Raw genomic sequence first — 24,162 nt, 5'->3', positions numbered from 1 at the left:
AACACACACACTGTATTGCAATAAAAAGACCAACAGAAAATGTAGACAGAAAATATCATGCACCGAGTCCATTAATGATTACGTTCTTGAAGTTGGTTGCTATCCTGTACTCTTCTCACCTCGTCGATGGTCTTCTTGACCTCAGGCTTCTCTGTTTCTCCGCAGGCGAAGATGAGGTCAGCCCCAAGGGTTCGTACAAACTCCAGCTCCTCCCTCAGCCCGTCTGTCTCGGCCTTGATGGCCTGGTGAGAGAGCGACAGACACACAGAGGGCATAGTTGGACAGATCAGATAACCCAACAGTCATTCCACTCTGCATATTCTCTCCCCTTCCTACCTCTGAGCTAACTACAGTACATCGGTGGAAAAAGTACCCACTTGTCATACTTGAGTAAAAGTACAAATAGAAAATGATTCAAAAGTGGAAGTCGCCCAGTAAAATACTACGAGTCAAAGTATTTGGTTTTAAATATACATAGCCCTTCCCACTCACAGCTCCTGTCAGTCAGTATACAGGTTGAAAAAGACAGATGGTCATTTATAAGCGCCTAAATTGAAATGCAGTGGCTGCACAGTAACACACTATACATGACGTTCTCCGCTTCACAGCTCTGTACGGGTTTTGACCGGAGCCGCTCTAAATGACAAGAAGGATCCCTCCCTCCGATTGGGCTACTCTTGCACATCAGTTGTTGTCGGAGTGAGGGAACGACGGCTGTAAATGGAGAGGAAGCGGAAGCGCTCTGAAAGACGAGACGTTATATTAAATGCCACGTTGACGTCATACTCACGTCCCCGGGAAGAGTAGCTGAAGCTTCAGCAAAAGCTCATGGGGATCCAAATAAACACAAGCAAACCGCACACCCACGGGTCCAAGAGGGCACTTCACATTTCCATATTTGAAAACTCACGCCATTTACAGTATCAACGTTTATGATCGGCGTGTTTGAGGCACAGTTACAATGACGATGTGTGTTATAGCCTGGGTTGTCCTGGACAGAATGAGTCTGTTTTGTCGCATCATGAAGACAATTAGCCACAGAATTCTCACTCTATGTACACCACAATTAAAATCTGTCTGTCTGACGTGCCTTTTGAAAGCAGTACAGTGCAAGATCATATTTTAACTTAGCTAACAATGTTGGCAATAGAATAAGCTTTCAAATGATACCCACCTGACCCAGATTGTGATTTATTTTATTGAATGTTTTTGGATGTCATAAACAGTAATTGTGTGATGGTGGGGACGCAGGGGTGTGTTCCAAACAAACAAAAAACACAAGTGTGCTTGCTTCAGATCCTCAAATGGCACAGCTAGTTCCTTGAGTCATAAAAGTGCGAGTTGAAATTCCAACTCAACCCAGTTAGACCTCTCACTCAAACCCTTGTAAATTGTATATTCTTATCTTGAAACTACTCCAGAATTTCGATGAATATTCTTATTGTGTTACGGAACGTATCCAGAGTGTTTTCAGATTTCGTTTTTGACAAATCCTGCGAAAAGCACAGATAAATTCTAGTGTGCAGAAAAATAATCTACTGTAATGTTGGGATTCAGTCTTGTGTCAGGTGAACTGTTGTGTCCTCACCTTGGGTATGATCATTTCCCCATGGTCATTCATATGATTTTTAGAGTTCTTCTGTTAGAAACATTCAAATGTGTCCCTCTCCTTATGAGCCAATCTCCACCAAATGTAAGGGTTTAAGTATCAAAAGTAAAAGACAATACACAAATATACTTAAGTTCCAAAAGTGACCATGTGTTCTCTTGATAAGTGTGTGTATTGGACCATTTTCCTGTTCTGCTAAGCATTCGTAAGAGTACTTTTTTATTGGGTGTCAGAGGAAATGTACAGTATGGGAGAATTAGCAGAAGCATCAATTGTAAAAAAGTATATATTTCCTTTAGGAATGTAGCGGAGTAAAAGTTGTCCGAAATATAAATCCTAAAATAAAGTACAGATACCCCCCGAAAATACATAAGTAGTACTGCAAAGTATTTTTTACTTGGTTACTTTACACCACTGCTACAGTAAATACATAGCTACTAACATGCTAGCATCATTCCTTTACGTCTCCTCTATCTTCACTACTCCTTAATATACTCTCTTTGTCTTACCCCCCACGGTGCTGTTTTCTCCCATATATATTCTACCTCAAAAGCCTTTATTCCTCCACATTTGAACGTCTGAATATATTGCTATGCTTTCCTTGTGCAGTGCATTTGGAAAGCATTCAGACCCCTTGACTCAGGCCACATTTTGTCACGTTGAAGCATTCAGACCCCTTGACTCAGGCCACATTTTGTCACGTTGAAGCATTCAGACCCCTGGACTCAGGCCACATTTTGTCACGTTGAAGCATTCAGACCCCTTGACTCAGGCCACATTTTGTCACGTTGAAGCATTCAGACCCCTTGACTCAGGCCACATTTTGTCACGTTGAAGCATTCGAAAATGGACTTCATTATTTTTCCCCTCACCAATCTACACAAAATACCCCATAATGACAAAGCATAAAACAGGTTTTTCAGAACATTATGCAAATGCTTTCAAAATAAAAAGTGAAATATAACATTTACATAAGTATTCAGACCCTTTACTTTGTTGAAGCACCTTTGGCAGCGATTACAGCCTCGAATCTTCTTGGGTATGAAGCTACAAGCTTGGCACACATGTATTTGGGGAGTTTTTTCCATTCTCCTCTGCTGATCCTCTCAAACTCTGTCAGGTTGGATGTGGAGCGTCGCTGCACAGCTATTTTCAGGTTTCTCCAGAGATGTTTGATCGGGTTTAAGTCTGGGCTCTGGCTGGGCCACTCAAGGTCATTCAGAGACTTGTCTCGAAGCCACTCTTACGTTGTCTTGGCTGTGTGCTTAGGGTCGTTGTCCTGTTGGAAGGTGAACCTTTGCCCCAGTCTGAGGTCCTGAGTGCTCTGGAGCAGGTTTTCATCAAGTATCTCTCTGTACTTTGCTCCGTTCATTTTTCACTCAATCCTGTCACCTGTCACCCAGTTCCTGCCACTGAAAAACATCCCCACAGCATGATGCTGCCACCACCATGCTTCACCGTAGGGATGGTGCCAGGTTTAATCCAGACGTGTTGCTTGGCATTCAGGCCAAAGAGTTCAATCTTGGTTTCATCACACCAGAGAATCTTGTTCCTCATGGTTTCAGAGTCTTTGGGTGCCTTTTGGCAAACTCCAAGCGGGCAGTCATGTGCCTTTTACTGAGGAGTGGCTTCCGTCTGGCCACTCTTCCATAAAAGCCTGCTTAGTGGAGTGCTGCATAGATGGTTGTCCGTCTGAAAGGTTCTCCCATCTCCACAGAGGAACTCTGTGACCATCAGGTTCTTGGTCACCTCCCTGACCAAGGCCCTTCTCCGATTGCTCAGTTTGGCTGCGCGGCCAGCTCTAGGAAGAGTCTTGGTGGCTCTAAGCTTCTTCCATTTAAGAATGATGGAGGCCACTGTGTTCTTGGGGACCTTCAATGCTGCAGAAATGTTATCTTACCCTTCCCCAGATCTGTGCCTCGACACAATCCTGTCTCGGAGCTCTACGGACAATTCTTTCGACCTCATGGCTTGGTTTTTGCTCTGACATGCACTGTCAACTCTGGGACCTTATATAGACAGGTGTGTGCCTTTCCAAATCACATCCAATCAATTAAATTTACCACAGGTGGACTCCAATCAAGTTGTTGAAACATCTCAAGGATGATCAATGGAAATAGCTACATTTCGAGTCTCATAGCAAAGGGTCTGAATACTTGCAAAAATGTCTAAAAACCTGTTTTCGTTTTGTCATTGTGGAGTATTGTGTGAAGATTGTTGTTGAAAAATGTGTATTTAATCCATTTTAGAATAAGGCTGTAAAGTAACAAAATGTAGAAAAAGTCCAGGGGTCTTGGCGAATGAAATATTGTTGCTACAAACATGCTCTATGCCTCCGTATCTTTTTCTTCCACTCCCAGTCTTTCTATAACCATTATCCCCTTCCTCCTCTCCTCTCTCTCAGTAACCCTCCACCCCCCTCTCCTCTCTCTCAGTAACCCTCCACCCCCCTCTCCACACATACCTCTACCCTCCTCTCTCTCAGTAACCCTCCATCCCCCTCTCCACACATACCTCTACCCTCCTCTCTCTCAGTAATCCTCCACCCCCCTCTCCACACATACCTCTACCCTCCTCTCTCCCAGTAACCCTCCACCCCCCTTTCCACACATACCTCTACCCTCCTCTCTCTCAGTAACCCTCCACCCCCCTCTCCACACATACCTCTACCCTCCTCTCTCTCAGTAACCCTCTACCCCCCTCTCCACACATACCTCTACCCTCCTCTCTCTCAGTAACCCTCCATCCCCCTCTCCACACATACCTCTACCCTCCTCTCTCTCAGTAACCCTCCATCCCCCCTCTCCACACATACCTCTACCCTCCTCTCTCAGTAACCCTCCACCCCCCTCTCCACACATACCTCTACCCTCCTCTCTCTCAGTAACCCTCCACCCCCCTCTCCACACATACCTCTACCCTCCTCTCTCTCAGTAACCCTCCATCCCCCTCTCCCCTCTCTCAGTAACCCTCCATCCCCCTCTCCACACATACCTCTACCCTCCTCTCTTTCAGTAACCTTCCATCCCCCTCTCCACACATACCTCTACCCTCCTCTCTCAGTAACTCTCCATCCCCCTCTCCACACATACCTCTACCCTCCTCTCTCAGTAACCCTCCATCCCCCTCTCCCCTCTCTCAGTAACCCTCCATCCCCCTCTCCACACATACCTCTACCCTCCTCTCTCTCAGTAACCCTCCACCCCTCTTTCCACACATACCTCTACCCTCCTCTCTCTCAGTAACCCTCCACCCCCCTCTCCACACATACCTCTACCCTCCTCTCTCTCAGTAACCCTCCATCCACCTCTCCTCTCTCTCAGTAACCCTCCATCCACCTCTCCTCTCTCTCAGTAACCCTCCACCCCCCTCTCCACACATACCTTTACCCTCCTCTCTCTCAGTAACCCTCCATCCCCCTCTCCCCTCTCTCAGTAACCCTCCATCCCCCTCTCCACACATACCTCTACCCTCCTCTCTCCCAGTAACCCTCCACCCCCCTCTCCACACATACCTCTACCCTCCTCTCTCTCAGTAACCCTCCATCCCCCTCTCCCCTCTCTCAGTAACCCTCCACCCCCCTCTCCACACATACCTCTACCCTCCTCTCTCTCAGTAACCCTCCATCCCCCTCTCCCCTCTCTCAGTAACCCTCCACCCCCCTCTCCACACATACCTCTACCCTCCTCTCTCTCAGTAACCCTCCATCCCCCTCTCCCCTCTCTCAGTAACCCTCCATCCCCCTCTCCACACATACCTCTACCCTCCTCTCTCTCAGTAACCCTCCATCCCCCTCTCCACACATACCTCTACCCTCCCCTCTCTCAGTAACCCACCCCCCTCTCCACACATACCTCTACCCTCCTCTCTCTCAGTAACCCTCCATCCCCCTCTCCACACATACCTCTACCCTCCTCTCTCAGTAACCCTCCATCCCCCTCTCCTCTCTCAGTAACCCTCCACCCCCCTTTCCACACATACCTCTACCCTCCTCTCTCTCAGTAACCCTCCATCCCCCTCTCCCCTCTCTCAGTAACCCTCCACCCCCCTTTCCACACATACCTCTACCCTCCTCTCTCTCAGTAACCCTCCACCCCCCTCTCCACACATACCTCTACCCTCCTCTCTCTCTCAGTAACCCTCCATCCCCCTCTCCTCTCTCTCAGTAACCCTCCACCCCCCTTTCCACACATACCTCTACCCTCCTCTCTCTCAGTAACCCTCCATCCCACTCTCCTCTCTCTCAGTAACCCTCCACCCCCCTTTCCACACATACCTCTACCCTCCTCTCTCTCAGTAACCCTCCATCCCCCTCTCCCCTCTCTCAGTAACCCTCCACCCCCCTTTCCACACATACCTCTACCCTCCTCTCTCTCAGTAACCCTCCATCCACCTCTCCACACATACCTCTACCCTCCTCTCTCTCAGTAACCCTCCACCCCCCTCTCCACACATACCTCTACCCTCCTCTCTCTCTCAGTAACCCTCCATCCCCCTCTCCTCTCTCTCAGTAACCCTCCACCCCCCTTTCCACACATACCTCTACCCTCCTCTCTCTCAGTAACCCTCCATCCCACTCTCCTCTCTCTCAGTAACCCTCCACCCCCCTTTCCACACATACCTCTACCCTCCTCTCTCTCAGTAACCCTCCATCCCCCTCTCCCCTCTCTCAGTAACCCTCCACCCCCCTTTCCACACATACCTCTACCCTCCTCTCTCTCAGTAACCCTCCATCCACCTCTCCACACATACCTCTACCCTCCTCTCTCTCAGTAACCCTCCACCCCCCTCTCCACACATACCTCTACCCTCCTCTCTCTCAGTAACCCTCCATCCCCCTCTCCTCTCTCTCAGTAACCCTCCACCCCCCTTTCCACACATACCTCTACCCTCCTCTCTCTCAGTAACCCTCCATCCCCCTCTCCACACATACCTCTACCCTCCATCCACCTCTCCCCTCTCTCAGTAACCCTCCACCCCCCTCTCCACACATACCTCTACCCTCCTCTCTCTCAGTAACCCTCCACCCCCCTCTCCTCTCTCTCAGTAACCCTCCATCCCCCTCTCCTCTCTCTCAGTAACCCTCCACCCCCCTCTCCACACATACCTCTACCCTCCTCTCTCTCAGTAACCCTCCATCCCCCTCTCCACACATACCTCTACCCTCCTCTCTCTCAGTAACCCTCCATCCCCCTCTCCCCTCTCTCAGTAACCCTCCACCCCCCTCTCCACACATACCTCTACCCTCCTCTCTCTCAGTAACCCTCCATCCCCCTCTCCACACATACCTCTACCCTCCTCTCTCTCAGTAACCCTCCATCCCCATCTCCACACATACCTCTACCCTCCTCTCTCTCAGTAACCCTCCATCCCCCTCTCCACACATACCTCTACCCTCCTCTCTCTCAGTAACCCTCCATCCCCCTCTCTCAGTAACCCTCCACCCCCCTTTCCACACATACCTCTACCCTCCTCTCTCTCAGTAACCCTCCATCCCCCTCTCCACACATACCTCTACCCTCCTCTCTCTCAGTAACCCTCCATCCCCATCTCCACACATACCTCTACCCTCCTCTCTCTCAGTAACCCTCCATCCCCCTCTCCACACATACCTCTACCCTCCTCTCTCTCAGTAACCCTCCATCCCCCTCTCCACACATACCTCTGCAGCCTCTATCTGCTGTTTGATGAGTGAGGGGTCCACCCCGGGATCCTCCAGCTCCCTGACGATGTCCTGCGAGTCACGGAGCGTGCTCAGTAGCGCCGCCATGTCGGCCCAGAACTTCCCAGCCAGGTCCAAGACGTCAGTCAGCTTCCCTTCCCGTTCCTCAGCCCTCTGCCGGATCTCATCCCACAGGGAGCGAAGGCGCAGCAGACGGGAACGCACGGCTGGGAGGGGGAAAGAGGGCGGTGGGAGAGATGAATCGGGAAGCGTGGTGTTATTTTTCCACGCTCGAAAGGATAGAGTTGTCACTATATGCGATTAGCTATGTGGAGATGGACGGAGGAATGATACAAAGACAAGTTATTATTCATTATTGTAGCCCTGAACCGAACCATTACGACAAATAGCTTAGAATTTCTGATGTTATTGCTGCTTTTGTCCCTTCTAGCATGGCCATCTAGAGACTAGCTCTCAAAAAATGGTATTTTACAGCCAGTCAGTGGGCTACACTCCCACTACCACTGCACAGAGCACTCATTCATAGTTATGAAGTGGTGTGCTGAGAAATGGATGCGGACGGGGCGTGTCAAAGCTGGAGGGCTTTGAGGCGGGGGGGGGGGGAGGGGGCAGTCGCCATTTGTGCCGTATCACCATGTGTGCTGGGAGTGATCAAAAAGGTCACGCGTTTGTGAATCTGCGCCTTTGTGTTTCTGGGCGTCTGTGTTTTTTTTATTTAAAAAAAATAAAAAAATTGATGAGACCAATCAGGTTTGTCAGTGGGATCATTGTAGTACTGTGTCGATGTGAGCATGCATTGTTTTGGTCACTCTCCTTTTATTGGAGTCATTGAGCTGACGCTCTTATCCAGAGTGACTTACAGGAGCAATTAGGGCTAAGTGCCTTGCTCAAGGGCAAAACGACAGATTTTCACCTAATCGGCTTTGGGTTTTGAACCAGCGACCTTTCGGTTACAGGCCCAATGCTCTTCAAGTCCAAGGTGCCTGCCGCTCTTATGAGTAACAGCCTCTCATTGCGTACGAGTGTGTGTGACGTATGTGATGTTAGTGTGTACACAGTACACGTAAGGTCTCTCTCTCTCTGTGCGTTTTCAGGCACTCACCCTGAGCGGCAGGGTCGTCGTGGGCTGCTCTACTGATGAGCTCCTCGCCGCGGGCACACAGGGCCGAGAAGGAGGGCAGCAGTTTGTCCAGCTCCAGCCCTGTTGCCTTGTGGTCGGCCAGCTGCTCCCGGATCTTATCTGCCTCCGCTGCCACAGGAGGAGGGGATCGGAGGCGCTGCACGGCCCCTTCCAGGGTCTCCAGCAGGGGATCCATCTTGTCGTGGAACTGGGAGGAGAAGAGAGAGGGTCAAGGTTTAAGAAGAGGAGGTGGGTAGCGCGGCTAATCGATGATTTCGGCTCAACGCCGTCCGGAGGCTCTGTAAGGAGGGTGCGATGCCATCGCGGAGCCTCCGGAGGCCAAATCGAGCTCCGTACGGCGATGCTGTGCGCCTCACAGTATTTGTAACAATGCAGAGGGCTCCCGTTAAGTGCCCCATTGACATGATTGGTTGACGATAGGTGGGGGCGGGAGGTCTTCTATAAACACAAACTCACTTCCTTGACAACTTCCTTCACAACAGCTCTTGCCGAAGCTCAATAGGTCTGAATGCCGTGACTTCTGCAGAGGTTGTATGGCAGTAAATACTGTACGACCACGGCAGAGGATTGACCATGCAGAGACTAAGGACTTTTTCTTATTATAATACATACATTTAAATGCATACGGAGGGGAGCGGTGACATTTTGAAAATGCAGAGATCTTTCCAAAAAAAATACCATGCAATTTTGGATACTTGGAGAGGCATGAGATGCGGGAGTACTGTAGAGGTACTTACTAGACATGAATGAAGTTGACTTAGTTAGGAATAGGGTGCCCAACCTTCAGTCAGCACACATTGCCACAGCCTCACTAAGTGGTTGCTGATAAAGCTTATATGGATGTTTTTGGTTAATAACTGCATTTGAGCAATGTCAAAATGGGTAACGTGGACCGGAAGAGAGAAGAAGGGCAAACCTAGAGTTGCCAATTGCCAAATGTATCAAAACACACTAATTGGGAAAGAGGCGAGGCATTGGACAAAGTATACTTGGGAGTTATGGCGGGTTGTTTTAAGTCTAGACACAAGGTTCACGCAGGGAAAAAAAGTCTAGTAACTAACAAACACATTTCTGCAAGTTGTGCCATTTGGTGTGTCAGTACTATGGTTACTAAGTCACGTTGTGGTCAGTCGGTGGTCTTACCTCTACCAGCTGGGTGATTGCCGTGAGAAGTGACGACGGATGGAGGAAATGGTCAACACATACAGCACATCCACAATGAGTGAGAGGGTGGGATGGAGGGATGGAGCAAACCAGGGAGGGAGGGATGGAGGGAAGGGAGGGTGCAAGGAGAGGGGGAAATGTAAGGCACAAGGGAGGAATAGAGAGGTTGGTCGTTTTTGGAGGGATGAAAAGAGAGAGAGGGATGCATAGAGAGGAGGAGTGGATGATATGGTCCATTAGGGAAGGGGGGGGGTGGGAGGGTGGAGAAACAACACATTGTGTTAGATCAATGACATGCACACACTCTGGCCAAGCGATATCAACAGCAGCAACAATCAGCTTCGCCCTCAGCGATAATCAATGGTGGCTCATGATTTATGAAATTAGGTGTTATGAGAGAGCATTTGACAAGAGAACTATTGAAATAAAATGTGAATGTTACTTATGGAAATAGAAATAGGAAAAGCGAGTTGTATGTAACCATTTTTTTTTTTTACTACAAGCGTAGCAAGAAGCTGTGTAGTTTAGCAAATAGCGACTACTGCTACTGCTGCTACTACCACCACTTCTTGGAGCTCAATAATAGGTTCTCTTCCATTCCTTTTATGGAAATTAGCATAAAGTGCCAAAACACAGTTCCAAGTAAGGAGTCCAGTACGCCATCCTAGTTTGAGCATCATTCCCAGAAATATCACTACACCCAATGCCTAATATCACGCCGCCCTCTAGTGGAAGAGGGGAAGTGCACAATAACCGCATCATGCCATTAGCAGCTAGCTTGTAAGTATGGCATCCAGATTAGGAAATCTGAAGACTTCCAAATACGGATACAACACGGCTTACGGCATCCATATAAAGAAGTCATTCGTTTTCCTCATACGGATGCCGTAGTTCGGTTGTATTGGGGCAGCAATCGGCAGACACAAGCTTCGACACCTGACACCCTTTCGAGCTACAAACCGATTTCAAATTCACTTCACGTAACCATACCTGCGCAGACTGAGACACAGCCTCATCCAGGGTGGTGGCGCGACCCTTGACGACCTCCTTGATGGCCACGTAGCGTTTTTCGGCGTCGCTGTAGCGCTGCTTCACCGTGGCCCCCTCCTGGTGACTCAGAGCGGCCAGCTGGGGGCCGATCTTCAGCAGCTTGTCGATGTGGGGCTTGTGCTCTGCTATGGACTCCCTCAGGAGCTGGAGGAGGGAGGGAGGGGAGGGAGAGAGGGAGGGAGAAAGGAGAGGCAGAAAGAGTGGCGAATAAGGAAGGAGGGTGATGGATAGTGTGATAGAAAGAGTGGTAGAGTCCAAGTTCCACACAGACAGAGAAAGAGAGGGAGAAATGAAAAAGGTAAATGATAAAAAGTAGAAGTGCTAGGAACTAACTCGACATGATACATCTTTTTCACGGGGACATTAGTTCAAATACAGCACTTAGAGCCTACTCCCATCCCACTACTCCCTCTCCTCCCCCGTCTGCCTCTCCTCCCACCCATCTCTCTCCTCACCCTCATCTGTTCCTGTTGTAGACGCAGGGCCTCAGTGTCGATGGCGGGTGGGGGCAGCTGGGCGATAAGTGTCTCCGTCTCCCCCAGCCAGGGCTCCAGGTCCTCCTGGGTCTCCCAGAAACGGGCCACCAGGACCTGGGCCTGCTCCAGGGCTGAGAATCGCTCCTGGTGCTGCTGGCTCACCGCCTCGTAGCGGGCAGACAGGGAGTCAGTCTTCTCCTGAGGAGAGAGAGGGGTATAGAATGGTTCTCATTTGGTAACTCGGCAAAACTCACTGGAATATTTTCTATTTTGTGTACTATTGTTGTTCTGTTTTACTTCAAGCACAAAAATACAAGAGTATTTGCCTATTTATATATCGAGCCCAAAACACAATATTTCCCTCCTTGTTTATAATATTTAACAATACCATAATAAAACGTCTACCATGTTGTTTGATTTTTCTGTGAATGAACTTTTCTTGAATTGGTCATTGCTTATATGTTACAAAAGTCCTCTTGGTCTGTTTGGAAGCATTTAACCCTTCTCTTGAACTCCCTGCATTTCTCTGTCCTCTTTCACTCTCCCCTCCCCCTTCATCCATCTCTCCTCACCACCAGAGCGTCTCTCTGCTGGTCGCTGCACGTCTCCAGGATGTCGTCCCTGGTGTGGAGTAGCTGGTCCACGGTGTCTTTGTGTCGGATGATGTCGATATTGAAGGCCCTCTGGACCTGTAGCTGGGCCACGGTGACGTCAGGCTCCAGACTCAGAGGACCCAGGGAGGATAGCTTCCTCTCCGTCTCCCCAGCCCAGGTAAGCTCCGCGTCCACCGCCTCCTCATACTGAGGCACAGAGAGATACACACAGTTAGCACCGGCACACTCAGCCTCCCCATACTGACTGAGAGAATGATGCATTACTTAGCATTCACAGTAGCGTTAGCTGGTTAGCATTACACACAGCCTCCTCGCGCCAAGAGAAGACCAGAGGGGAAATGCCACAAACATTCGCATCATCCTCTTGTTGACAACGGGTGCAGAAACCTCATGAATGACTTCTACACACCATAGAGCCAGAGAACAAAGACATGGAAATAAAAACTGTTCAAATCATGAAATTCTACATTTAGCCCTACCGCTAACTATCAACACCATCATGCACTGTAAATACGAACCCTGAGTGCACTCCGCCGCCAGTGCTCAGTGAAGTACTAACGGTGTACCCCTTTTCAAACTTGATTTGGTCACATTGTAGTACCTGTTGTGACCTCTGGATGGCAGCCTGTACCAGCTTTACCCGCTGGGTGATGGTCTCGGCCGCCGTTCGGTAGCGCTGGTTGGCGTCCGCCACCAGGCGGTCCAGACCCTCGCGGGCACGCCAGGGCACCAGGTCTAAGAGGGCATTGCCCACCTCGTTGACCGTGTCCAAAACCAGACGTTTCTCCGCTGACACACACTTCAGCTCCTGGGAGACACACACACACACACAGATTGAGTATCTTCAACTCAAGATAGAAGTTCTACTTAAGCAACAGTTGGGCTATGGAACAAGGGATTCTTTAAGAAACAATGGGTATGTCATTCATTGAAATGACCACTGAACATCTGGAAATATCGCAGACTGTGATTCTATTTGCACAGAATATGTTCCAAATTCCCAGCATATATGTGTAATAAACTGTCAAGGAAACCTTCTGTCGGTCCTGATAGGCCGGCGTGGCGTCGGGCTCCATGACGTTGAGCTCCGCCTCCACCTTGTCCAGCCAGTGGTTGAGGTCGTCGTGGGCGCTGGCGAATCGCGTACTCAGCTGCAGGGCCTGCTCCAGGGTGCGGAGGGCTCTGCTGCTCCCGCCCGTCATCTCGGCGTAGCGAGATTTGATACCGTCCAGCTTCTCCTGGATCAGCAGAACCTCCTCACCTACAAGGGGGTAAAACAACAGACCAAGAGTCAGTGGAATACAGGCTCTGTGGTTATCATATGCCTTTATAACGACAGGTCCAGGAACAGTCCTGGCTGTTTTGGCTGGTGATGGAGATGGTTAGAAGTGGGCTACTGGAGAGCTGGTCCAGAATCAGAGAAGGGAGAACCCGTAGTATCCAGAGTTCGAGATTGTACTGTACCTGTGGTTTGCTTGAGCAGGGCCTGTCCGTTCTTGATGGCCTGGTCAACCTGCTTCTTCCTGCTCACTATCTCTTCATTCAGAGACTGATGAGCGAAGAGGAGAGAAAATAGAATGAACACCCTATAGAGACTCAAGACAGTACTAGCCAATCCAATACTCCCTGTGGTAGTGCCCTACCACTGTGTGTTAATGAATAGCTACTCCCTCTCCAAACCAGAGTATCATACCAGAGTGTGCTTGTGCTGCTGGGTGAGGACCCCCGGCTGGTAGCTCTGCACCGACACCTGTCCCAGCCGCTGGCCCACCTCAGCCAGCCAGTTGAGCACCTCCACCTCATCCTCCCCAAACAGCTGGGCATTGGCCAGGGCCTGCTCCAGCATGACGGCCCTGCGTTGGCACCAATCACTGAGCTCCGAGTGTCCTAGCCGCACCACCCCCACGCGCTCCCCCAGCCAATCGCGGTCGGCCGCGCAGCTGAGGGGCGCCAAGGATTGGCCGAGGGCCTGGAGGCGGTCGACCTCGGCTCCTCTAGAGGAGACGGCCTCTTGGACAGCCTGGGGTGGTGTGTGTGGAGAGGAGAGGGTGATGGGGGGGTGAAGGAGAGAGGAGGGAGAACAGAAGAAAAACAACAAATAAAAGAAAATGAGAGCATGCAGATGAGAAATCATAAGGAATGGCCATGAATCATAAGGAATGGCCATGAATCATAAGGAATGGCCATGAATCATAAGGAATGGCCATGAATCATAAGGAATGGCCATGAATCATAAGGAATGGCCATGAATCATAAGGGAATGGCCATGAATCATAAGGAATGGCCATGAATCATAAGGAATGGCCATGAATCATAAGGAATGGCCATGAATCATAAGGAATGGCCATGAATCATAAGGGAATGGCCATGAATCATAAGGAATGGCCATGAATCATAAGGAATGGCCATGAATCATAAGGAATGGCCATGAATCATAAGGAATGGCCATGAATCATAAGGAATGGCCATGAATCATAAGGGAATGGCCATGAATCATAAGGAATGGCCATGAATCATAAGGAATGGCCATGAATCATAAGGAATGGCCATGAATCATAAGGAATGGCCATGAATCATAAGGGAATGGCCATGAATCATAAGGAATGGCCATGAATCATAAGGAATGGCCATGAATCATAAGGAATGGCCATGAATCATAAGGAATGGCCATGAATCATAAGGGAATGGCCATGAATCATAAGGGAATGGCCATGAATCATAAGGGAATGGCCATGAATCATAAGGGAATGGCCATGAATCATAAGGAAATGGCCATGAATCATAAGGAAATGGCCATGAATCATAAGGAATGGCCATGAATCATAAGGAATGCCCATGAATCATAAGGAATGCCCATGAATCATAAGGAATGGCCATGAATCATAAGAAATGGCCATGAATGCTAAATATGCATGATAACTTACAAGAACGAAAAAATCATGAACAAAAAAAAGGTTCAATGAAATATAATATTGAAATCATATCAAATCATATCAAAAACGATGAGGGGAAAATGGTTGAGCTTGGGGTTCCCTTTCTCTCGCTCATTGGACAGTAACCAGTTGGTCAGTCCGGTACCATCCTCTTCTTTCCCTAGTTTCAATCCAGGGACTTAAACACAACCCATGTATCGCGAGGGACACGTTACCTTGTGACACCATCATCCACGTTACCTTGTGTTTCGTAATCTGCTGGGTGATCTTGGAAGTCTGGGTTCCCATGGGCTCGGCGGTGCTCAGGCGTCTCTCGGTGGCACTCAGCCACTCTCCGAGAGGCTCCACCGCCTCGTGGAACTGGAGTGCCAGCGTCTGCAGCTCCTCCAACTGGCACTGCCTGCAGCGGGGAGAGGAGGAGGGAGAGTGTGTTTGGGTCGCCTTCGTATATCAATGTCTCATCGTGGATCCTAATAAGCAGTCCGATGCGAAATAGTCAGGAATGTGTGGGTTGTGTACGGAAGTAGCAGTAATGCGCAGGTAGCCTCGTGTATGTGGTGTTGAGTGTGTACGTCTTCTCTGACTGTGGCGCATGTCCATGATGAAGGAGGACAGGTTGTATCAATGCCCGATGTGTAGCGCGTCCAATGCAGTAAGCTACGTTTACCTCGCCCTGGCCTTCTCCAGCAGCTCGCCCCATCTCTCCCCCAGACTCTCCAGCTGCTTCTGGATCTTGTCTCTGTCCTGTGTCTCGGCCGTGGCTGCGATCCTCTCCCCCTCTCCCTGGATCATCTGAAAAGTGGCTCTGCGGTCGTCCAGTAGTCTTTGTAACAGCTGGAAAATGAGGTAGATCGAAGGTCCCGTTCAACACCACAAATAATACCAACTCTCATAAATGTTTGTTCTGCATGTATGCCAGAGTTAGGGGTATATTCCAGACCAGAAGAGTCGCTGCTTCTAGGACAAGCTAGAACATACTTCACATTCAATACCAGTGTAGTGTTCCTCAACAATACCTTATCTCAAATACCAAGCCACTCGTGTTTTGAGGACGTTCACTATGAGTAGTAGCTCAATTTGGCAGTAGTTCCCTTTCTGAACCCATTCATAATTATTCAGTGACGTTGAACGGGCCCCCGGTAAACGCCACTCATCTCCAGTTTCCTCTCCACTGACCCCCACACGGAGGCTCTACTTTCAGTGGCGGATGTAAACGCGTATGACTGAGTGGAGTGGCTGAATCCGCCGTGCTCCTCGACACATAAACACGGGAAGTGTGTCAGAAACAGGGAGAGCAGGCATTGTGTTTTCTGCCTCTCCGGTTCCTCTGAAAAACCATTGTGATCTGTCATCTCTGTGAACTGGTGTGTTGTATGCCAAACCAGACTGGCAGACTGGCAGACTGGGCTTTTCCTCTTCCAAAAGACTCAGATCATTAGGTGTGTGGGTGTTTCCCCCTTTCATGTGTTAAATGTTTCTATGTGAAAATAAGGACAACTGAATAACACCAATAGCCAATTCTATTATTATCGATGAATAAATAAAAGTGCAAATATATGAATAAAAGTTGTTATTAAGCTCATTTTACCCAAATAAGGGAGCCAAATGTCTCTAATGGCCAGTACATTCTCCGTCATAATGACTGTGTATGATAGAGGGAAAATACTTAGTATTAAAATAAAATATATGTTCCTCAATCCATCGCTCTCTCCACCTCGATACTCATCCCTCACGCCATCCATCATCCCTTTCTCCACTCATCCCTTCCCCCCCCTTCACCTTCTGTTCCTGGATCTGGGCCTTGACCACTCTGTATTCGGCGGACGGGGGCTTCTGATTGGCTACCAGGTCCTCTGTGTCACTCAGCCAGCTCAGAAGAGGCTCCAGGGCATCCTGGAACTTCCCACAATGCAACAGGGCTTCCTGCAACTGGGCAATGCGCTCTGCAACCTGGTCAAGGAACAATTCAGTGAGTGAGGGGGACAATGACTGTTGACATGGACAGGCATACATGCAAAGCCAGAAACCTGATTCCATAGAAACCCATCCTTCCAGTCGCACACGCCAAACTAACGCAACACATAAATATGCATAGGTCAGTCAGACAAGAGCATGCACGCGCACACACAAACATCAGCACAGACATACCATTACAGACAGACAGACATACCCTCTTGTTGAGGGAGTTCCATCGGAGGTTGGTGGTCTCTAGGTCATGCTCCAGAGCCTGGGTGTCTGTGTGTTTGGCTGCACTCTGGATCAGGCCCTGGCCCACCGCGTTCACACGCTGCAGCTTGGGTTGAATACTGTCCACCTGCTTCCTCTCCACCGCCTGAGCCAGAGAGAGAAGAAGGAGAGGGAAGGAGGGAGGTGGGAGAGGGATGGAGGCGGGAGAGGGATGAGAGTGAGGGAGAGCAAAAGACAGAGATAAAGGGAGGAGGTAGAGAAGAGAGAAACAAAGAGAAAGAGAGCGGGAGAAAGAGGGTGAGCAAGGAAAAATAGGGAGGGAGGAGAAAGGGATTATAAGGATTAGAGAGCTAGAAAGTAAAGGTGGCTAGAAAAGAGGGAGTTGAACACACCCTTCAACTGTCTGGCCACATTACTCATCTAGAGCTGGAGACACGGTATGATGACAATGGTTGTCCAGCTCTAAAGAAAACCAGCCCAAAGTCCACTGAGTCAAAGCCTGAAATCAAATACAGGGCTTAAATGCAAAATGGCTGCTTCCCCATAGAGATGACAGGAACTCAAAATTAGCCATGGTGGTTTTAACCCTTGCAGAGCTGCCGGCCCAGACGACATCTCAAGCAGCTTCCTCAGAGCAGCTGGCTGGAGTGTTTACGGACATATTCAATCTCTCCATATCCCAGTCGGTTGTCCCCACTCGCGTCAAGATTGTCCACTATTGTTCCTGTACCCAAGAAAGCGAAGGTAACTGAACTAAATGACTACTTCCTCGTAGCCCTCGCTTCTGTCATCATGAAGTGCTTTGAGAAGCTAGTTAAGGACCATTTCACCTCCACCTTACCTGACATCCTAGACCCACTACAATTCCCATATCGTCCCAACAGATCCACGGGCGACGCAATCGCCATTTCACTGCTCACTGCCCTATCCCACTTGGACAAGAGGAATACCTATATTAAGAATGCCATTTACAGCTCAGCCTTTAACACTATAGTGCCCTCCAATCTCATCACTAAGCTCAGGGGCCTGGGGCTGGACCCCTCCCTGTGCAACAGGGTCCTGGACTTCCTGACGGAACTCTGCCACGCTGATCAACACGGGGCCCCCCACAGGGGTGCATGCTCATCCCCCTCCTATACTCCCTGTTCACCCATGACACATCTCAAACTCAATCATCAAGTTTGCTGACAACACAACATTGGTAGGCCTGATTACCAACAATGAGACGGCCGACAGGAAGGAGGTGAGACACCTGGCGGAGAGGTGCCAGGAAAATAACCTCTCCCTCAACGTCAACAAAAGGAAGGAGCTGATTGTAGACCACAGGAGACATCAGAGGGAGCACGGCCCCGTGCACATTGACAGGGACGCAGTGGAGAGGGTCAAAAGCTTAAAGTTCCACTTCCTTCACACAGACAGCATGGTGACGGGCAAATCAGCACCTCTTCAACCTCAGGAGGCTGAAGAAATTTGACTTGACCCCGAAGACCCTCACAAATTTGTACAGATGCACCATTGAGAGCACCCTGTCGGGCTGTTGCGCCATCCTCAACCACGGGGCTCTCCAGAGGGTGGTGCGGTCAGCCCAACACAGCTCCCGGAGCACCGTGCCTGCCCTCCAGGACATCTACAGCACCCGGTGTCACAGGAATGTCAAGAAGAACCTCAAATCAAATCGTATTGGTCACGTACACATACTTAGCAGATGATATTGCGGTTGTAGTGAAATGCTCAGCCACCCGAGCCACGGTCTGTTCACCCCCGTTACCATATAGAAGGCGGATACAGTACAGGTGCATCAAACAGCTTCTATCTCCAGGTCATCAGACTGTTAGTCCCCACTAGCCGGCCTCCACCCAGCACCCAGACCTGAACCTTAGCCACTGTTACTAGCCGGCTATCACCGGGTACTCTACCCGGCACCTTTGAGACTGCTGCCCTAGGTACAGAGAGCCATTGAACACTGGTCACTTGAATAATGTTTTAATCCATTTAAGAACAAGACTGTAACATAACAAAATGGGGAAAAAGTCAAGGGGTCTGAGTACATATTTATATTCTGGTCTCTTGACATTGCTCGTTCTGATATTTCTTGTTTTGGGGGGATTATTTGTGGATTGATTTGTTTATTTTATTGCTGCACTGCTAGAAACACAAGCATTTCAACATGTGAAAATCTGTGTACGCAACCAATAAACTTTTGTTTGACCCCTTTCTCTCCCAAATTTTCGTGATATCCAAATTGGTAGTTACAGGCTTGCCCCATTGCTGCAACTCTCGTACGGACTCGGGAGAGGCGAAGGTTGAGAGCCGTGCGTCCTCTGAAACACAACCCAGCCAAAGCCACACTGCTTCTTGACATAACCCGGGAGCCAGCCGCACCAATGTGTCGGAGGAAACACCGTGCACCTGGCGACCATGTCAGCGTGCACTGCCCCCGGCCCGCCACAGGAGTCGCTAGAGCGCGATGGGACAAGGCCAAACCCTCCCCTAACCCGGACAACGCTGGGCCAATTGTGTACCGCCTCATGGGACTCCCGGTCGCGGCCAGCTGCGAAACAGCCTGGGATCGAACCAGGATCTGTAGGGACGGAGCTAGCACTGCGATGCTGTGCCTTAGACCGCTGTGCCACTATGGAGGCCACTTTCATTTGATTTGAATTCAATTAAAATGAGAGAGTAGAATACTAAGACAAAGGATTTCTCGTAAGTGCCTCAAACTATTATTTGCCTTATACTGGCAAAGTAGTACAAAACAGTTGGGTTGTGTTTGTGAATATGAACAATGGGGAGGGTGATTTCTATGGTAAATGAATAAGAGTGTGTAAGTCATTGTTGTTCTACACCGTATAATTACCTGGAAGCGGTTGTGTGGAGGTCTGTCTCTAATCAAAGCGTTTTATTGGATTCTGCTCATATGGAGTAAATATTGTGTGAAAGTGCTGCTTTTCCACACCAGGAGAAGATGTGTAGGAGTTTGAAAGAGAACAGGGATGCTAAAATAGAACAATATGTGTCTTGGATTGTGTGTGTGCGCGTGTCACAGCTGTGTTGTGGCGATGGGCCTCCTCCCTGCTTCCAACAGGAAGCCTGACCGCCTCGACAACAATGAGCCTCAGCCATGACCCACTCCACCCTATCCTGGACTGTGTGTGTAACGCGTCTGTCTGTCTGTGTGTGTAACGTGTCTGTCTGTCTGTCTGTCTGTGTAACGCGTCTGTCTGTCTGCCTGTGTAACGCGTCTGTCTGTCTGCCTGTGTAACGCGTCTGTCTGTCTAGCTGTGTGTCTAACGTGTCTGTCTGTCTGTCTAACGTGTCTAACATGTCTGTCTGTCTAACGTGTCTAACGTGTCTGTCTGTCTGTCTAACGTGTCTGTCTGTCTGTCTAACGTGTCTGTCTGTCTTTCTAACGTGTCTGTCTGTCTGTCTGTCTAACGTGTCTGTCTGTCTGTCTGTCTAACGTGTCTGTCTGTCTGTCTGTCTAACGTGTCTGTCTGTCTGTCTGTCTAACGTGTCTGTCTGTCTGTCTAACGTGTCTGTCTGTCTGTCTAACGTGTCTGTCTGTCTGTCTAACGTGTCTGTCTGTCTGTCTAACGTGTCTGTCTGTCTGTCTAACGTGTCTGTCTGTCTGTCTAACGTGTCTGTCTGTCTAACGTGTCTGTCTGTCTGTCTGTCTAACGTGTCTGTCTGTCTGTCTGTCTAACGTGTCTGTCTGTCTGTCTGTCTAACGTGTCTGTCTGTCTGTCTGTCTAACGTGTGTCTGTCTGTCTAACGTGTGTCTGTCTGTCTAACGTGTGTCAGTCTGTCTAACGTGTGTCAGTCTGTCTAACGTGTGTCAGTCTGTCTAACGTGTGTCAGTCTGTCTAACGTGTCTGTCTGTCTAACGTGTCTGTCTGTCTGTCTGTCTAACGTGTCTGTCTGTCTGTCTGTCTAACGTGTCTGTCTGTCTGTCTGTCTAACGTGTCTGTCTGTCTGTCTGTCTGTCTAACGTGTCTGTCTGTCTGTCTGTCTAACGTGTCTGTCTGTCTGTCTGTCTAACGTGTCTGTCTGTCTGTCTGTCTAACGTGTCTGTCTGTCTGTCTGTCTAACGTGTCTGTCTGTCTGTCTGTCTAACGTGTCTGTCTGTCTGTCTGTCTAACGTGTCTGTCTGTCTGTCTGTCTAACGTGTCTGTCTGTCTAACGTGTCTGTCTGTCTGTCTGTCGTGTCTGTCTGTCTAACGTGTCTGTCTGTCTGTCTGTCTAACGTGTCTGTCTGTCTGTCTGTCTAACGTGTCTGTCTGTCTGTCTGTCTAACGTGTCTGTCTGTCTGTCTGTCTAACGTGTCTGTCTGTCTGTCTGTCTAACGTGTCTGTCTGTCTGTCTGTCTAACGTGTCTGTCTGTCTGTCTGTCTAACGTGTCTGTCTGTCTGTCTGTCTAACGTGTCTGTCTGTCTGTCTGTCTAACGTGTCTGTCTGTCTAACGTGTCTGTCTGTCTGTCTGTCTGACGTGTCTGTCTGTCTGTCTGTCTAACGTGTCTGTCTGTCTGTCTGTCTAACGTGTCTGTCTGTCTGTCTGTCTAACGTGTCTGTCTGTCTGTCTGTCTAACGTGTCTGTCTGTCTGTCTAACGTGTCTTTCTGTCTGTCTGTCTAACGTGTCTTTCTGTCTGTCTGTCTAACGTGTCTGTCTAACGTGTCTGTCTAACGTGTCTGTCTAACGTGTCTGTCTAACGTGTCTGTCTGTCTGTCTAACGTGTCTGTCTGTCTGTCTAACGTGTGTGTCTGTCTGTCTAACGTGTGTGTCTGTCTGTCTAACGTGTGTCTGTCTGTCTAACGTGTGTCTGTCTGTCTAACGTGTGTCTGTCTGTCTAACGTGTGTCTGTCTGTCTAACGTGTCTGTCTGTCTGTCTAACGTGTCTGTCTGTCTGTCTAACGTGTCTGTCTGTCTGTCTAACGTGTCTGTCTGTCTGTCTGTCTAACGTGTCTGTCTGTCTGTCTGTCTAACGTGTCTGTCTGTCTGTCTGTCTAACGTGTCTGTCTGTCTGTCTGTCTAACGTGTCTGTCTGTCTGTCTGTCTAACGTGTCTGTCTGTCTGTCTGTCTAACGTGTCTGTCTGTCTGTCTGTCTAACGTGTCTGTCTGTCTGTCTGTCTAACGTGTCTGTCTGTCTGTCTGTCTAACGTGTCTGTCTGTCTGTCTGTCTAACGTGTCTGTCTGTCTGTCTGTCTAACGTGTCTGTCTGTCTGTCTGTCTAACGTGTCTGTCTGTCTGTCTGTCTAACGTGTCTGTCTGTCTGTCTGTCTAACGTGTCTGTCTGTCTGTCTGTCTAACGTGTCTGTCTGTCTGTCTGTCTAACGTGTCTGTCTGTCTGTCTGTCTAACGTGTCTGTCTGTCTGTCTGTCTAACGTGTCTGTCTGTCTGTCTGTCTAACGTGTCTGTCTGTCTGTCTGTCTAACGTGTCTGTCTGTCTGTCTAACGTGTCTGTCTGTCTGTCTAACGTGTCTGTCTGTCTGTCTAACGTGTCTGTCTGTCTGTCTAACGTGTCTGTCTGTCTGTCTAACGTGTCTGTCTGTCTGTCTAACGTGTCTGTCTGTCTGTCTAACGTGTCTGTCTTTCTAACGTGTCTTTCTGTCTGTCTGTCTAACGTGTCTGTCTGTCTGTCTAACGTGTCTGTCTAACGCGTCTGTCTGTCTGTCTAACGTGTCTGTCTGTCTGTCTGTCTAACGTGTCTGTCTGTCTGTCTGTCTAACGTGTCTGTCTGTCTGTCTAACGTGTCTGTCTGTCTGTCTAACGTGTCTGTCTGTCTGTCTAACGTGTCTGTCTGTCTGTCTAACGTGTCTGTCTGTCTGTCTAACGTGTCTGTCTGTCTGTCTAACGTGTCTGTCTGTCTGTCTAACGTGTCTGTCTGTCTAACGTGTCTTTCTGTCTGTCTGTCTAACGTGTCTGTCTGTCTGTCTAACGTGTCTGTCTAACGCGTCTGTCTGTCTAACGTGTCTGTCTGTCTAACGTGTCTGTCTGTCTGTCTGTCTAACGTGTCTGTCTGTCTGTCTAACGTGTCTGTCTGTCTGTCTAACGTGTCTGTCTGTCTGTCTAACGTGTCTGTCTGTCTGTCTAACGTGTCTGTCTAACGCGTCTGTCTGTCTGTCTAACGTGTCTGTCTGTCTGTCTAACGTGTCTGTCTGTCTGTCTAACGTGTCTGTCTGTCTGTCTAACGTGTCTGTCTGTCTGTCTAACGTGTGTCTGTCTGTCTAACGTGTGTCTGTCTGTCTAACGTGTGTCTGTCTGTCTAACGTGTGTCTGTCTGTCTAACGTGTGTCTGTCTGTCTAATGTGTGTCTGTCTGTCTAACGTGTCTGTCTGTCTGTCTGTCTAACGTGTCTGTCTGTCTGTCTGTCTAACGTGTCTGTCTGTCTGTCTGTCTAACGTGTCTGTCTGTCTGTCTGTCTAACGTGTCTGTCTGTCTGTCTAACGTGTCTGTCTGTCTGTCTGTCTGTCTAACGTGTCTGTCTGTCTGTCTGTCTGTCTGTCTAACGTGTCTGTCTGTATGTCTGTCTAACGTGTCTGTCTGTCTGTCTGTCTAACGTGTCTGTCTGTCTGTCTGTCTAACGTGTCTGTCTGTCTGTCTGTCTAACGTGTCTGTCTGTCTGTCTAACGTGTCTGTCTGTCTGTCTAACGTGTCTGTCTGTCTGTCTAACGTGTGTCTGTCTGTCTAACGTGTGTCTGTCTGTCTAACGTGTGTCTGTCTGTCTAACGTGTGTCTGTCTGTCTAACGTGTGTCTGTCTGTCTAACGTGTCTGTCTGTCTAACGTGTCTGTCTGTCTAACGTGTCTGTCTGTCTAACGTGTCTGTCTGTCTAACGTGTCTGTCTGTCTGTCTAACGTGTCTGTCTGTCTGTCTAACGTGTCTGTCTGTCTGTCTAACGTGTCTGTCTGTCTGTCTAACGTGTCTGTCTGTCTGTCTAACGTGTCTGTCTGTCTGTCTAACGTGTCTGTCTGTCTGTCTAACGTGTCTGTCTGTCTGTCTAACGTGTCTGTCTGTCTGTCTAACGTGTCTGTCTGTCTGTCTAACGTGTCTGTCTGTCTGTCTAACGTGTCTGTCTGTCTGTCTAACGTGTCTGTCTGTCTGTCTAACGTGTCTGTCTGTCTGTCTAACGTGTCTGTCTGTCTGTCTGTCTGTCTGTCTGTCTAACGTGTCTGTCTGTCTAACGTGTCTGTCTGTCTAACGTGTCTGTCTGTCTGTCTGTCTAACGTGTCTGTCTGTCTGTCTGTCTAACGTGTCTGTCTGTCTGTCTGTCTAACGTGTCTGTCTGTCTGTCTGTCTAACGTGTCTG

At 49.2% G+C, this 24,162-nt stretch overlaps 1 protein-coding gene across 35 annotated transcripts in view; it reads right to left on the bottom strand.

The window, feature by feature from the left end:
• LOC110496159 (microtubule-actin cross-linking factor 1) overlaps positions 1-24,162 on the bottom strand; it is a 271,227-nt gene that overhangs the window by 21,708 nt on the left and 225,357 nt on the right. For 34 of the 35 annotated variants that reach the window (XM_090208561.1, XM_090208575.1, XM_090208563.1 and 31 more), the window contains 14 exons: positions 16,841-17,002; positions 16,450-16,620; positions 15,338-15,504; positions 14,911-15,070; positions 13,431-13,757; positions 13,202-13,286; positions 12,772-12,998; positions 12,339-12,545; positions 11,696-11,923; positions 11,103-11,321; positions 10,588-10,791; positions 8,395-8,620; positions 7,272-7,498; positions 120-242 (listed from right to left, as the gene is read on the bottom strand). In XM_090208561.1, the coding sequence (XP_090064687.1) occupies positions 120-242; positions 7,272-7,498; positions 8,395-8,620; positions 10,588-10,791; positions 11,103-11,321; positions 11,696-11,923; positions 12,339-12,545; positions 12,772-12,998; positions 13,202-13,286; positions 13,431-13,757; positions 14,911-15,070; positions 15,338-15,504; positions 16,450-16,620; positions 16,841-17,002 (2,733 nt within the window). The remainder of the gene's footprint in view (positions 1-119; positions 243-7,271; positions 7,499-8,394; positions 8,621-10,587; positions 10,792-11,102; positions 11,322-11,695; positions 11,924-12,338; positions 12,546-12,771; positions 12,999-13,201; positions 13,287-13,430; positions 13,758-14,910; positions 15,071-15,337; positions 15,505-16,449; positions 16,621-16,840; positions 17,003-24,162) is intronic. The other variant, XM_090208560.1, reaches the window with a different exon arrangement.

Source organism: Oncorhynchus mykiss, chromosome 18, assembly GCF_057628025.1.
Source record: "Oncorhynchus mykiss isolate SJ-2025 chromosome 18, ASM5762802v1, whole genome shotgun sequence".
In the NCBI taxonomy this organism is placed as follows: Eukaryota; Metazoa; Chordata; class Actinopteri; order Salmoniformes; family Salmonidae; genus Oncorhynchus; species Oncorhynchus mykiss.
This window is presented reverse-complemented; position numbering and strand designations above follow the sequence as displayed.